At 40.8% G+C, this 15,162-nt stretch overlaps 1 protein-coding gene across 1 annotated transcript; it reads left to right on the plus strand.

Moving 5' to 3' along the window:
• The first annotated feature begins 519 nt into the window (after nucleotides 1-519).
• LOC115371290 (palmitoyltransferase ZDHHC23-like) lies at nucleotides 520-15,124 on the plus strand. The gene is made up of 9 exons (XM_030068543.1): nucleotides 520-638; nucleotides 752-1,384; nucleotides 2,323-2,490; nucleotides 3,191-3,428; nucleotides 13,536-13,675; nucleotides 13,776-13,855; nucleotides 13,977-14,090; nucleotides 14,179-14,280; nucleotides 14,917-15,124. Exons 1-9 carry the CDS (start codon nucleotides 520-522, stop codon nucleotides 14,934-14,936), a joined length of 1,614 nt encoding a protein of 537 aa, XP_029924403.1. The 3' UTR covers nucleotides 14,937-15,124.
• The last annotated feature ends 38 nt before the right edge of the window (nucleotides 15,125-15,162 follow it).

Here is a 15,162-nt window from a genome sequence, read left to right on the forward strand (position 1 = left end):
GGTTAGGATTAGCTGCAGGTTGTGGGCTTCAGAGTTTGCATCCTTGCATCTCACTCAAAGAGAGATGAAGAAGGGAGGAGCTGGTCAGCAAAGGGTCAGGACATGGAGGGGTGGGGGGGTTGGGGGGGGGGGGGGGGGGGGGGGGGGGGGGGGGGTCAGTGAGTGCATGCTTACACACTAATTGCTGGTAATTGCCTGAGAATGGAGGGAACTATATTAATCAATAAAACCTCTCTGCAGAAGAATGTTATTGATTGTGATATAGTCTTTATTTTTATGTATAAAGACTTCTTTTTTTTACTTTTTGTCTTCAGTTATTACCAAGAAGTATGGTTACCTGAAAATGTATGACTGAGCTTTCAGTGCATGTGGGAAAATTATGCAGCAATTCAGTGAGATACTTTTAGCCATGTACACTGAGGATCTGTTATACAAAGTTTAAATACGGTGTTTTTTCTTGTTTACTGGGTTGAAAGTTTGATTGCGCAGAAACTTGAAATTCATCTGTAGCAGGTCATTATGAAATGGCAGAAGCTAAAACCTCCAGAGCCGGATGATCCGATGTGCTGCTGTGAGTGTGACCTCGACCAACACGGATGCTGCTGCGACTGTGAAGACCTGGACGAAGCGTGCAACAGGTAAAAAGTGGGAAAAGGGGAATGCGATCCCAGAAATTCAGGATACTGTTCTTAATGTTTTCGGCGTCTCCTGTCGTCCCACTCTGAGTTTGTGTCTTTGCTGTGTTTACCAGGTGGCTGAAAGGCAAACCTGATCCAAACAGATGTCATTCACCTTTGCTTGCGGCCATGGTTGACAAGCTGGAGCTCTCCATGATCCCAGCTCTGGTGCTGCTGCCTCTCCTACTGCAAGTTGCAGCCCTGCACTTAGTGCTGGGCATCATCACGCTGACAGCTCTGCCCGTCCTGGTGCTGTGGTACTACCACGCCACCCATCGCAAGAAGAGACGCACCCTCTTCTTTCTCACCCTTTCCCTGTACTCTCTGGCCTACATGTACTATTTGTTCATCACACAGATCTTACCTCGTGGGGATGTAAGTCAGCTGCAGGTGTGTACTGTCACCAGCGGGATGATTTTCACTATTGTCTCTCTTATTCACACAAAGAGGGGGCCGGGCTTTGTGAGGACTTCTTCCCTAGCTGAGGCACAATGTCAGAGCCAAGAGCCTAACAAAGGCTCTCCTCACCTTAATGGATCTAGCCATTCAGTGCAGTCCGCCTCATTGAGAGAAGTGCAGTCGCCGCCAGAGGCCGTGGCTGCAAAATGGAGCAGGTGTCCCGTGTGTAAAGTGAAGCGTCCCCCGCGGGCAGGACATTGTCGAACCTGCGGATCCTGTGTCCAGCGTCTGGACCACCACTGCATCTGGTGGGTCGGGTTAGACACTCGTATCCATCTCAGGTGGATTCAAGTGTGTTGAAGTGGATGAGTCAGCAGTTGCCATTCAGTTCTACATTTTCTGTGGTGTCTAACAAATGAATTAGATCACAGCATACAATTACGCTGCAGAAAATGCAAAATTTCTCCTTCCACAATCAGGAAATTTCAATAATAAATATAAATTTCAAATTAAAATATATTTTTTGGCACCCTGATCCACAGAGGAGTAATAAAGCCATGATGAAATAAATAAAAAATAAATAAATCAATAAATAAATAAAAACAATGTCATTGGAGATTAAAGTAAGAATTTCAAGAAAAATCTGAAAATTTGACAATTAACTCAAAGTAACCGATAAACTCGAAATTTTGAAATTAAATGCAAATTTCGACAATAAAGTGAAAGTTGACGTTTTAAGATTAAAGGGAATGTTTGAGGTGAAAGAGCAGCAACCTGGCTTCTGTCAAGGTGTTTAGTACAACTTCAGCACCTTAATAAAAGCCGTATTGCTACTCAAACATTCAACTTTAATCTTAAATACATATTTTTTAAATTAAATAATTTTGATTAGGTTCTTGAAATTTTGACTGTGGACTTTATTAAGAAACTGCCACTTTTCAGTTCATTCTCAAAATTTTGACAATGTAGTTTTTTTTATTTTTATTTTATTTATATATTTTTTTAATAATGGCCCGATTACTTTTCTATACTGGAACCTTGTACAAAAAGAGTTGTAGTTTTTATATGGTTCAGTTAAATAATGTCAAAATAAAACTTATGCACTTAAAATGCTTGTCATCGGATCATTCAAGAGCATGAAGCCACACAGTGGAGTGAACTTTATAGTAGAGGTGGATTATTTTGGGTCTGACTGGTACACCATCTTGTGTGCGTGTGTGTGTGTGTGTGTGGTGAGGCACTGCAGGATAAACAGCTGTGTCGGACAGGCCAACCACCGCAGTTTCCTGCTGACCCTGGTGGTGTTCTTGTTGACGTCGCTGTACGGGATCAGTCTGGTGCTCCACAGTTTGTGTCCTCGGCAGTACCTGATGACGGCCCTGCTCTACTGCCCCGGGGTCTACAACCAGTACAGGTACGGCACGAGCACGGACTGTCTATCCTGTGCCACTGCCATAACAAAGCACAAGTCTTGGCATGGGGCCAGTATAAGTAAAAGAATACTCCAATGTTTTGGGCGAAATACCCATTTTCCTTCTTTCCCAGACCGGGACGAGGGTCGGTACCATTTTCACCTCTGTATATCTAGTGGTTCAGTTCCTCAGTTCAGAAAAAACTTCCTATTATGGGATAATCCAAACTCGCAGTCATGCCTTTTGTGTATCAGGAGACACTGACTGTTGTAGAAAAGTACATTCATGTTGTTATATGTCACCAAAATGTCTCTAGATATAATTAGACTGACATGAAGGTGAGAGGAGTTACAACTTCATCATATTTATTCATATTGCAAAGTTTCCTTTTTTCAAGTGAGTTTAGTGCAGTTTTCTGTAGTTTTATTTTGATATCAGCGGTGATGTTGTTGAATTTTATAGCATAGTTAAAATAATCTTACATTTTTTTATTGATAGCATTGTCCAGCCAGTGCCAAACAGCATTTCATCTGTTTTCCTGTTTTTACCAACTAAATAATCACTAATGTTGTGAAATGCTAGATGTTTTGACTATTTGAAGCATAATCCACTCTGAGAAAAAATAAAGTTACTATTTTTTAAAAAAATGTTAAATACACATCAAATATTCAAATTGTTCTTATTATTCTACAATATTTGCAGCACAGCGCTTTGCTTCACCTGTGCCTGGTACAGCAGTATAATCACGTGTGGCCTGCTGCACCTGCTGGTGTTACAGGTTCTCAACATCAGCTTCAACGTGACGGAGCGGGAGGCACAGCTGGCTCTGCGCAACAAAACGGGCCAGAGCCGCCTGTGTGGGCTTGTCACCGACACAGGCGAGTATTCACGTGGCTTCTACCAGAACTGGGTTGAGTTCCTCACTATGGCAGACACCTCGGTTAGCCCTCACTCCAGCCTGACTGACTTGGTGTGACGGAGCCTCAGCACCGTTGTATCTTGTCGCTGGTCAGTATCAACTGGCTCTGCCACCTTCCTGCCGCACTAATTAAATCCCCAAGTATACAGAGCAGCTTCCCTCTTGCTGTTTTTCCACTAATGTGACGGAGAAATGGATTAGCTGGAGCTTCAATCGTCACCCAGTGGACATCCACGCCGCCACATCCACCTCTTGGACATGATGGCATCAGCATGGCCCTAGCTGCTTAGGGGCAACAGGGTGGTGACGTGGCCTGGGATGCAGCTTTTCAGTCAAAGAAATCAAAATGGGTACCAATTTGGGAGAGAAACACAATTTTATTTGAAGGGACAGGTGGATGAGAGGGGCAGTTTAAAGATTTGTGAAGGTTTTATTGGTCGAAATTTTAATTGACACCCACTAGTGCAAGATGATGTCACCGTTTCTCTGTTTGACAGGAAGTAGAGGTCATGTGACGTCATTTCAAGTGTCTTAGCACATCACCAAATCCCTGACCTCGGACCTCCTGTGGAAAGCAGGAAGCAGAGGAACAATTTCCTATTTCATATCCTTATTTTAATTATTATTCTAACGACAGAGTTATTATTGCTCATTAAAAAAATCACATTTCATGTATTTCTCCACAAAATGTTCTGGTTGTGTTTGATTATCTTGAATTAAAGCTACAGAGTAAACAAAACATCTGCTTGCATTGACTGACGTGATTATTTCAAGATAGTAGATATACATAATATATATTATGTCAAATTTTCCACAAAGAGTGTTGTATCTCAGAGTTTGCCTGGTTATCATGTATAGCTCTTGTAACGTATTAAAATGCAGCAGAGCATCGTGGCGGTGTCAGTATTCACACACTGATGACTGATGCGTTTCACCTTTGTGCTGAATTTGGCAGTGCATGTCTGTGCTTGTGTGTGAGCGCAGCCCATCAGACGTGATCTCACTGCTGATCTCCACCTACATGGTAATCGGTTCTGTCACAGGTATATTTCATATTTCAGCAGCAGGTGTCACAACTTTACACGGTTATTACACCTGCAGCAAGTGAACATACTCTGTCTTAGTTTCTGGTTGGAATATTTTTGAACTTAGGTCAAATAAAAGATATAAAGATCAGGCAACGTGAAATTAATGAGATAATTACATGGGAATAAGGGGAAAAATACGTCTGGGTTGTTGTATTTTTTGCAGGAAGTGGCTGAAAGCATTCAACATACCTAATTAGCAGCTTGACATTACAATATGTTTACCACTTTCTATTCCAACATATTCTGTATGGAGTCTTTTTTCTGTTCTTTATGCAATCATGCAGTCAAACAGAATAGATTTGCAATCAAAAAGTAGACTTAAGAGCAAAAATATCGACACTACAATCAAAAAAATGTTTTACTGCAAGTATAATAAATTTGGTTCTTAAAATGCGAATCAAAAACTTTTGTTTGCAAATCCAAAAGTTAAGAATGTAATAATATAGTAGCCATTCTGATCCACCCTCCTATGCAGAAGGTGGTGGTGATATTAATACATTATAACTGTGGATGTCAAGCTGCCACTCTGATTGAGACCGGCCAATAGTGACATGTCTTCTTTCAGTGCAGGTCCCGCCCACAAACTTTTCTATTTGGACTTTAATCAGATTATTATTATTAATTTGCAATAAAACATGTCTTGATTGCAGTGTCGATAGTTTTGCGCTCAAATAAATATTTTTTTTCTATATCTATTCTATTTGATTGCATACTAAAGAGACAAAAACTACTCCATAATGCTGGATGGATATGCACCAGACTTTGCCCTCACAACACTCCTGATCATGAGTGGTCACACTAACGCTCAAACAGAGATGTGCATGTGGCCTCTGTGAGTCAGCGCTGGGTCCGTCATCACTTCCTGGAGTGGCTGAAGTCATCTCTTACCGGACTGCAGCTTTACCTTTCCTGTATTTCCCTCAGTTCTCCATGTTATTGACATTTTTAATCTAGTGGCGTTTCCCTGTTTCTTTCTCATTGCACCGCTGACTCTCCTGCCTCACTGTTTTGATGCGACACACACAGTGGGAGGCATGACTGAGACGAACCTTGCTGATTTTTCTGTGTGCGCTTCATTAACTGAACACTGGATGCTCTCCCTATGTGCTGTGTTTATTTAATTATACTGAGATGCAAGCCACGAGCCGCTCCACCACTTTCATGTTCAATATTTAATGTATATTAAACAAAGCCAAACTCTTCTCTATCTTCACCCAGGCTACTTAACATAATAAATTAAACATAACTGCTGCGTGTGCACTAATGCCAGGACTATTGTTTAATCCCATTAGCAGGTCTCATTATGCACATTATGGATGGATTAAAATGATCAGTCAACATATTTACATCAATAAATTTCCAAAGAGTAGATCACTTTTAGGTAACAATATGTAAATGCCACAGGATTTAACAATAATATCACATTCTCAAGTACAAACACAGGCAGTCAAGCTATCTGGGAAGGCTGGTTGTGACAATTAATTACTCCTTGTCTCTACTACAAGCTTATGTGTTGTAAAAAATACCATTTAATCTAGTTAAGTTCAGTCTTACATCAGTTTTACCCACTGCTATCTGCCAAGTCCACTGAAGCTTCACAGGAGCTTTAGCTTTTTTGGAATAGCTGCTATAAATGTGTGACAAATGGATAAATGTCAAAATAAAGCCCTGCGTTTTAACTTCTTATAGCACACACTGCAAAAACTCAAAATCGTACCAAGAATATTTGTCTTATTTCTAGTCAAAATATCTCATTACACTTAAAATAAGACATGATCACCTCAGAAGTAACTTGTATTTAGACAGTTTTCACTTGTTTCAAGTGAATTTTCACTTGAAAGTTTGCTTGTTTCATTGGCAAAATTTGCCAGTGGAAAAAGTAAAAATTCACGTGAAACAAGTGAAAATTGTCTAAAAACAAGTTATTTCTAGGTGATCATGTCTTATTTTAAGTGTAATGAGATATTTTGACCAGAAATAAGACAAATATTCTTGGTACGATTTTGAGTTTTTGCAGTGCACATCCCAGCTTTGACAGCGGCTGATTATTTTAAGATGAAATTGCACGTCAGTCTGCAGTGCTGCATCAGCTGAAGAACAATAAAAAAAAATAAAAATAAAAATAAAAAAAAAAAAGGGTGGCTGAAATTCATATTTGGAATATTGTTTCCAAAGAATTTGAACTGGATCTGAACATGATGAAAATCATATGTATAGATACTAGCTTCAAAAATAAAATTTTGCATAGAGCAGCAGGTGAAATACACAGTATACAGTTATTTCTGCTTTACAAAAACACAACATGGAAAGGTATAATACAGCTGAGAGTTTGTCAGGGATGTCTGTGGTCTGTGGAACATAAAACCTTCTTAATATGTTTTTAGAGGATCTGGCCTCCCTCAGGGAAGCTTGTCAGATTCATCGAAGAGTAAATTAGAGCTAAATCACATAAGGCAGATAATTGCTGCTGCGCTGCACTCTGTGGGATCTGTTTTTTCCATCAACTGTCAAAGGCAAAAAGAAAGAAAAACCTGCTTTCACATCACCAACTGTAGTGTAGCCAGAAATGTGACATACTTGTACCTTTAAGCCAACAAAACAGGCAAGCAGCGGTTTTCTACCCGGTGTGATCAACTCTGTGAAGATGAGATACAAGAGATCAGCTAAGATCTGGTGATTGGGTTTGTTATATTCAGTGCAGTAAAAAGAAGTTCCTCTCTCTCACTGGCAGCTTTTATATCTGCAAGCCTGACCTCATGTGGCAGCTTTTGAGAGAGCAAGGCTTCTGATACAGACTCGCTGTGCTGTTTTTTTTTTTTTTTTTTTTTTTTTTTTTCTTTTAAATCTCTATTTCTAACTTTAGCTCCTGCTGTGTACTCCAATTTCCAGATTCCCTTCAGATGTAACCCTGGACATGTTGTAATTGTCTCCGCTGAAAAATGGCCTTCTTCCCTCCTCTCTCATTACAGTTTCCCATGTGAATAGGCACTCCGGGTCTAAAAACCTTTTCCATGTTTGAGTATTTTAATCATTTTAATGGATTTTCCGTTATTCACAAATGGTCTAAAACCATCCATGTGAGCCATGAACGGTGAGATGTTCCCCCTGCGCTGTAGATGATCCAGACATGCACGTCAGGTGAATTTCTCCCACAGGACTGAGTGGGATTGTGCAATCTGATGACATGCCCAGACTTATCTAGATATTATCTATATCTTATCTGATACTGGCAACACCTTTAATTCCCTCCATCCATCTATCTATCTGTCTGTCTGTCTGCATGTCTGTCTGTTTGTTTTAGACTCGTGTAGACAGACAAGACTCTAATTAGATCTGAATTTGATCTGGCAACCCTCTAGTAGTGCCTAACCTTTATTTCTGATGATGCTCTATGCTCTAATAATTCTATACAATGTCTATTTCTATTATTTTAAGAACCCCATCACCCTGTGTGTATCTGTGTACTGTATGTACTGTATGTGCGGGCACATGTGCTTGCAGCCCCTTGCTGACAGACGGCCTGCCTGTTTAAACTGGCATGGTATGTATGTTGGAGGAGTTTCAGTAGCATGTATACACCTGCATCTGACGGCACTGATGAATATCAACTGACTATAGATTATTTGCCGCTGTCATCTCTCCTGTATCATAACCTGAAGCTATGTAGACGAACAAAGCCCTTTGAAACAGTAACTGGTGACATGAGGCTTTCAATAAACTTGAACTTGAGCATGGCCATTTTGAAAGGCTTGTCCACACTGTGCTCATCACACGCTGCATTGGATACGTGTTGAATTTTATGGTGACACCTCCTGATGCCAACCTTTGCTTCAAAACTGCTCTATAGAGCCGCTACTGCTTGGTTTACAGGCACAACCCATCAAATAACCAAAAAACCAAAAGGAATCCAAACTCCAAAAGAAGAAGAGTATGAATGAAGTACATTTACCATCAAATCAAACTAGGAACCCACCCACTACATGGGTTTCCGAACTAATTTTGTACTTTTATACTTTTATACTGCAGGTTAGTGGCCATGCACAATCTAAAACAAATAGCAGTAGCAGTAGCCTAAATATCTAATTATCTCGTTGCTCTATTTGTTCAACAAAACACCCATCAAGCCTAAAATAATGTTAGCAAGCTGTTTTGAATAATACCGTACAAATAAAGCTTCTACTATTAGTATTACTAACTGGCCAACTGAGCTACATGGTGTTAGCTGACTATGTAGAAAGGCTGATTTGATGATTGAAAAAATAACTTTACCACCTGTTTTAATAAATATACAATGTTATGCAATTGTTGAAAGAGTTCCAGAAGTAGTACAAGATATATATAATGTTGATAATATTGATATGTGATGTATTTTAGGTTTAAAAAAAAAATGTATAATTGTCTTGATGAGTGGTCACACTACTGACATTTGAAGTGTGCTCAACAATAAACAGATCTAATACTTAATAAGGATCAAATTCTCTCATGATTCCATAGGAAATGCAAATGGGTTACTTTTGACCCACTTATGGAAATTTAGGGTAGTAATACAAAACTACACAAAACTATTTTCTTAAAAGGTATAAAAACTGAATAAAAATTTTTGATTTGGACAGCTTCAAAAACAAGATTTTTGGGGAAGGTCATTTTTTAAGGGTTAAAACAAAGGCCTTGAACATGCCTGCACAGTCTCCTTCAGTAGCAGCTCTAATTAGCCTGACAAGGTCTTTATGTTTGGTGACTTTATCTTTTGGGAAAATGAATCTTCCAACTAATCTTCCAAATATTTTGGTGAATAGATTCAGATTCAGATTCAGACTCACTTTATAACACTACACTTTGGCCAACATTTGTCCATACACCATGAGTATTGTGAATGAAAGAGTATTGGGTGTTTGGGTGGTGGATAACATCGCCACCAGCAGCACCAGAGTCTTCTCTCCTCTTTTGCTGTGTTGTTGTTGTGTTGCAGTGCAGCGTTCTGGACTGGGACAGCCAGCAGGGCAAAAGGCCAGGCAGGTCCGTGACCTGTGTGAGCGGCAGAGCTGAGGGGAGGCAGTAGATGTTTTTGGAACCAGAAAAAAGTGCATGACAGATAAAAAAAACAAAAAAACAAAAAAACAAAAAACCTAAACACCAGGTTACCAGCAGTGGCCAGTGCTGGAATATATTAAAAATGTAATACTAAGCTACAAAAGGTTGTGGTGACATGCCAGGTACACTAAATTTAGAGCTTGAAGTCCTGATGAAGCTAGCCAAGAAGGAGATGGGGGGGGGACCACTAACATGAGCAACTAAACCAGCTTAACATCAGGTGTGTTAAGATAGCTGACCTGCTGAGAGAGAGTTCAGGGTGACTTTGAAAAGGTGAGAGTCAAAGCAGATGTCCTCACAATCACAGATGTTGTCCCAGGGAGCTGAAATGTCTGGGAAGTTTGGGTGGAAGCTGTAGAGAAAGCGTTAGGAGGGAGTTCTCTGATAACCTACTGGAAGTGGAAGGACGTTTAAATGGTCGTGAAATGAATAATCGCACACAACAGGGTGGACATGATGCTTCAACTGTGAGAGAGAGGATAAGGGGTGGGTCTGAATGCGATTTGACCTGGTAATGTGAGGAAGTTTTAGAGCTTACTGGGCTGAGCTGAGGCCAGCTGATGGGAAGGAGTTAAGTGACAGTAAAGAGGCAACACTTCATCACTGGATAACTGAGTTTGTTGGAGCTGTAAGGTCCATTTGGTAGCAGGAGGAAAGAGAAAACATGCCAAAGAGATATAGAGGTTCTTGAAAGGAGGCCTGCTAGCTGTAGGGAGTACAGGCTCTAAGGAGACGGGTAGTCTAAGAAGAAACAAAGCGATCTAAGAAGGAACAGCCTAAGAAGTTCGGTCCAAGTGAAAGTTTGGCTCAGAGGCTTTGAATGAGCCACTGCTGACATGGAGAAAGGTGGGCCGGAAGACAAAGACAAGGCTCTGGTGAAGAGGAGACATCCAGCCTAAATGACAAGCACAGAAACCGTCCTTGGGCTTCCAAAGCTGGGACTTCAGGGAATCAGAGTGATGTTGGAAAAGCCGGGCCTTGCTTTCCGTTTCAATGGCTTAAATCCTTCAGAGGAAGAGCGTCTCTGCAGCTTGTCACTGTCTGGACATCAGCTGAATCTCACAGCAAGAACAGGATGTTCCAGCTGTGAAATGGATGGGATACCACATGAAAAGTGTAACAAGCAAGATGTCTACACCGGTTGCATCCCATTATGAATGTGGCCAAGCTGGACCAGGAACCAGAGGCATCCAGAGACTCTGAAACCAGACAGTGAGACAGCGTAATCCTAAGAATAATGTTGGGGTACAGCGAAGAATCACATTATTATTTCAAAAAGAAAACCATTCTTTTGCTCGCCCTCTTCAGTGGGAGTTCAAAGCACATTGAGCTACTGAACAGCACAGTAGGAGTTCAGTCTCTTGCTGAGGGACATTTACACACCGTCAGCTCTTGCAGTCACGGGGGCTTGAACTCTTGTCAACTTTTTTTGACTTGCAACACCGCCCTGCCGAACCTTAAACAAAAGAGGACTCCAAATTTCAGCCTGAAATTCACCAGTTTTTATACCTGATTATTTCTCATTAGGGGTGCGTGGGCTGTTCCAGCAGGCATTTGGTGGAAGGCTGATTGAATGCCTTTATTGTCATTGTACATTACAATACAACGAGATTAAGAGTGCTACTCCACCATGGTACTCACCTACAATAAGTAAATAAATACAACAGTATACAATAAATACAACACAAGTATGGACAGTGGTCCGTTTTCCTTTTTTCTTTTTTTTTTTAAGCTTGAAAAGTTGGAAGATGGCTGCAGGAGCCTTATGCTCATGGCTTGGAAATCTGTGACACAGATCCAGCTTGATTACTGAGAGAGAGCGGTAGTTTGAGTAAGGAGCTGGGGGTGGGGAGGGGAACTGGAAGGACGCAGTGCTATACTCCTTCTGAACTTCAGTGCATCTGTAATGCATGTTAGTTAATGTCATCATTAAGAGTCCAACTAAAAAGGAAACATGATAATTCCAGATGCATACACAGTACAGTACACACAGGAATGATAAATGTCTTACTGTGCTTTTAATTTCAAATGAATGCATTTCAACCAAGCAGCTTCAGAATACCTTTTAATAAAGATGTGATGTCAGTGAGGAACTGAATGTTCTGTAAAGGATATCACTGAGGACATGAACACTCAAGCACAGCGTGCACAAACACACACACACACACACACACTCACACACACAATAGGCATGTGTGTTACAGTGGTCTCCCTGTTTACCGCTGTAAATGCTGACGGGTGAGTTTGATTCTCTGGTCTCAGCCACAGAAAGCACTGGACTGCAGTCACTGCTTTGCTTTTCACTATTGGTTGCTGTTATTCTTTTTTTCCTATTTTGCAGCTGATGCTTACAAGTACTTCAAATTGGCAGTCCTTAAATGTAATACTGTGCTTAAATCATAAAAAAAAAAAAAAAAAAAAAAAAAAACAGTGAGCAAAACGTGAACAGCTCTGCTCATACCTTGCTAAGTAGGACATGAGGGTTCTTTGGGATGAGGATTTCATTTCTTTCATGCATCAGTGGTTTTTCTTTTTTATTTTTTTTTTAAGAACTGTGTCTGTTCTCTCTTACAATAAGATAGTTTGAACTTTCAAGACAGATTGAAATCTGTGCTGGTTGGGTTACAGGTCCATCTGTTTGCTCTGGTAGGTGTGGTTATTGGAAACATTTGTGTTTGAACCCATCCTAGCTCCAGGCCGTGTGTGTGTGTGTGTGTGTGTGTGTGTGTGTGTGTGTGTGTGTGTGTGTGTGTGTGTGTGTGTGCGTGCGAACATGTGTGCACCTACAGAAGTGTGTGAGATGTGTGTGTGGGGAGGGAAAAGGTTACAACAGGAGTTTATGCAACCTCGCTCTCTCCACTATATAAAGGGTTGTGGAGCGTAAATTAGATAACAGAGCTCCTCATCCCTGCTCTCCTGCATCATAATTCCTGCTCCTCATTAGCCATGAGTGTGTTACTAACATTGCTAGGAGCAGCACTTTGCTCCTTAATGGTCACCTCTGAGGTCCCCACCCCAACAAAACTTCGACTTACAGGGGGTAAGTGAGATAATCAAGATCGAGCGTTATGTTTTTGGCTTGTGTGTTTGTTTGTTGTTTGTTTTTTCTGTGTTTGTGTTGCCATGTTTCTATGTTTTCTATGTTTCTATGTCGCTAACATGCTCTTATGCAACTCTTTTTTTCCGCGAGACTGTTTGGTCAAGTTCTTTCCTCAGATTCTCAGCTGTGTGCATCTGGTGGAATGAAAAGAAGCATTTTGCTGGCTTTTGTCAAGACAGACATATATAATTTATTTTTGTGACATGAGTCCAATAATTTTGTCAAACTAGGCTATTTCATGGCAGATTTAATATTTGCTAAAATAAATATGTTTTTAAAAAATTGTCCACTTTTGTCCACTATAACAAAGTGACTATTTTAAACATCAGTAAGTGAACATGTTGCATTGAAATATATGGAAATTAATATGTAATGAATAGTTATTAGACAAAGAGCTGTGCCTCCCTGCACCTGTCCCGTTCCTGCCATCACATATTTTTTCTGACATTTCCAAGTGTTTTCTCATTCAATAAATACTATCAAGGTGCATGTCTCAAAATACATATGAATTGGGATTAAAGTTGCAAAAATTGTCCCAGTGATGATAATCTAGAGGAGACACACAGCCAGCTGAGGATTCTGTACTTCTCCAACTGTGTGCCCTTTGGTGGTCTTTTTTATTCATTTATTTCATACTGATTACAAATGGCATGCTTTCAAGTCAGTTCGGGTCTCTAGTCTAGACTCAGATTTCCATATTTGCTCCATTTTCAGGCAGATACCTTGACTAAACGCAGCCCCCAGCAAATGTTTAGCAGATCCAGGCTATTGTGTTTTCATGATTTTTCTACCAGTGATGCCTTAGATTTTAATAGCAGTAAAAACAGGCAAAATGTTGCATGTCCACAGGTGGCAGGGAAGTGGTACCTGATCGGTTTCGCTACCAACGCCCAGTGGTTTGTGAGCCGCAGAGACAGCATGAAGATGGGCACGGCCATGCTGACACCAACTGCTGATGGGGACCTGGACATGGCGTATGCTAGTCTCAAGTCAGTGAGCGTGAGACGAGAGGCCTGCCAGAGATGATGAGTGGAAACAAAATGCATAATGGCTCATTAATCACGTTGACTTTTTTTTTCCTCTTCCCAGCTCTGATGGCTCTTGCTGGAGAATGAACAACCTGGCCAAGAAGACAGATGTGCCTGGGAAGTTCACTTTCAAGAGCCAGCGTGAGTGCAGCTTGCACACCAACACACCCACTCTCTCACCCACCCACTCACCCACAGGATATGATAAAAATCCCTCCAGTCACATGCAGAGTATTAATTTTACCCTCCCTCCCTCCGTCAGGCTGGGGTAACGACAACGACATGCGGGTGGTTGATGTTAAGTACGACGAGTACGCCCTGGTCCACACCATCAAGACCAAGGGGAGTGTGTCCACCGTTCTCAACAAGCTTTATGGTACGGTCATCACCCTGTTTCTACTCACTGTCCTTTTCAGCTTCAGTCACAAAGCAGTACACTGCATCATGAATATGTGCTTTGACAGGCCGTGGACCAGACCTCAACCTCGACCTGCTGGAGAAATTCAAGCAGTTCTCCCTGGATAATGGCATCCTGCCTGAAAACATTGCCATCCTGCCCAAAAATGGTAAGCGGTTTATGGCAGACTGAATTAATCTGAATAGTTAAGTTAGTTCCAGTCTTAATTGGCTGAGAGGTGTTGTGATGTGTGCCAACGCTCGGGGCTCCAACTACATTTCTACATATGGATCACTCTGCCTTGTTTGCCTTCTATAAAATTACTAGTATTAAAATTCATACAACTGGCACAGTGTCCGAAACGTGCCAGTTTGCAACAAGATTCTGGAGATTCTGGCTTATCCAAACGTCTTCACACTGGAGGCTGCACTTCCTCGGGTCCTCAGCAATACATCAGCCAAGTGTGAAGACGTGTGGATGAGCAGTTTGTGAGAAAATTGAAGGACAGACATTCAGATAGACTGAGTTTGAAATTTGGAAGTAATGGCTGATTCATCCAACTGCAGTGGCAGCTGATACACAGAAATGGCCATCTAGACAGAGCTATTTTTTTAGTGGAAGCATTTTCTCAGCAGAGAATCATTAAAAAAAAAAAAAAACACACACACATACCACATAATTAGCAATTAGTAATGCCATTGTGGAATAATTGCTGATTGTACTATAATAACTAAGGTAATCAATTATCACGAGATGCAAATTAATCACTGACTATCTTATTGTTGTTTATCTTTTTGTTCTCTAGACGAGTGTCCTGCTGCCTAACGCGCTGCCTTGGTCTCCAGTGTCAACCATGTTGCCCTGATCCCTTACGAGGATTTTTTTTATCGTGATCAGGATATGAACCGAGACAGTAAAATCCAATTTAGTGCTTTCCACTTGGTCATTCAATCTGTTTTTTTGTAAAGTTGTGGAAAGATTTACTCCTGATGCTATGAAACTCAGTGTAAAAAAAAAAAAAAAAAAAAAAAAGTGAAAATGAATGTACCAA

This window comes from Myripristis murdjan, chromosome 14, assembly GCF_902150065.1.
Source record: "Myripristis murdjan chromosome 14, fMyrMur1.1, whole genome shotgun sequence".
NCBI classification, from domain to species: Eukaryota; Metazoa; Chordata; class Actinopteri; order Holocentriformes; family Holocentridae; genus Myripristis; species Myripristis murdjan.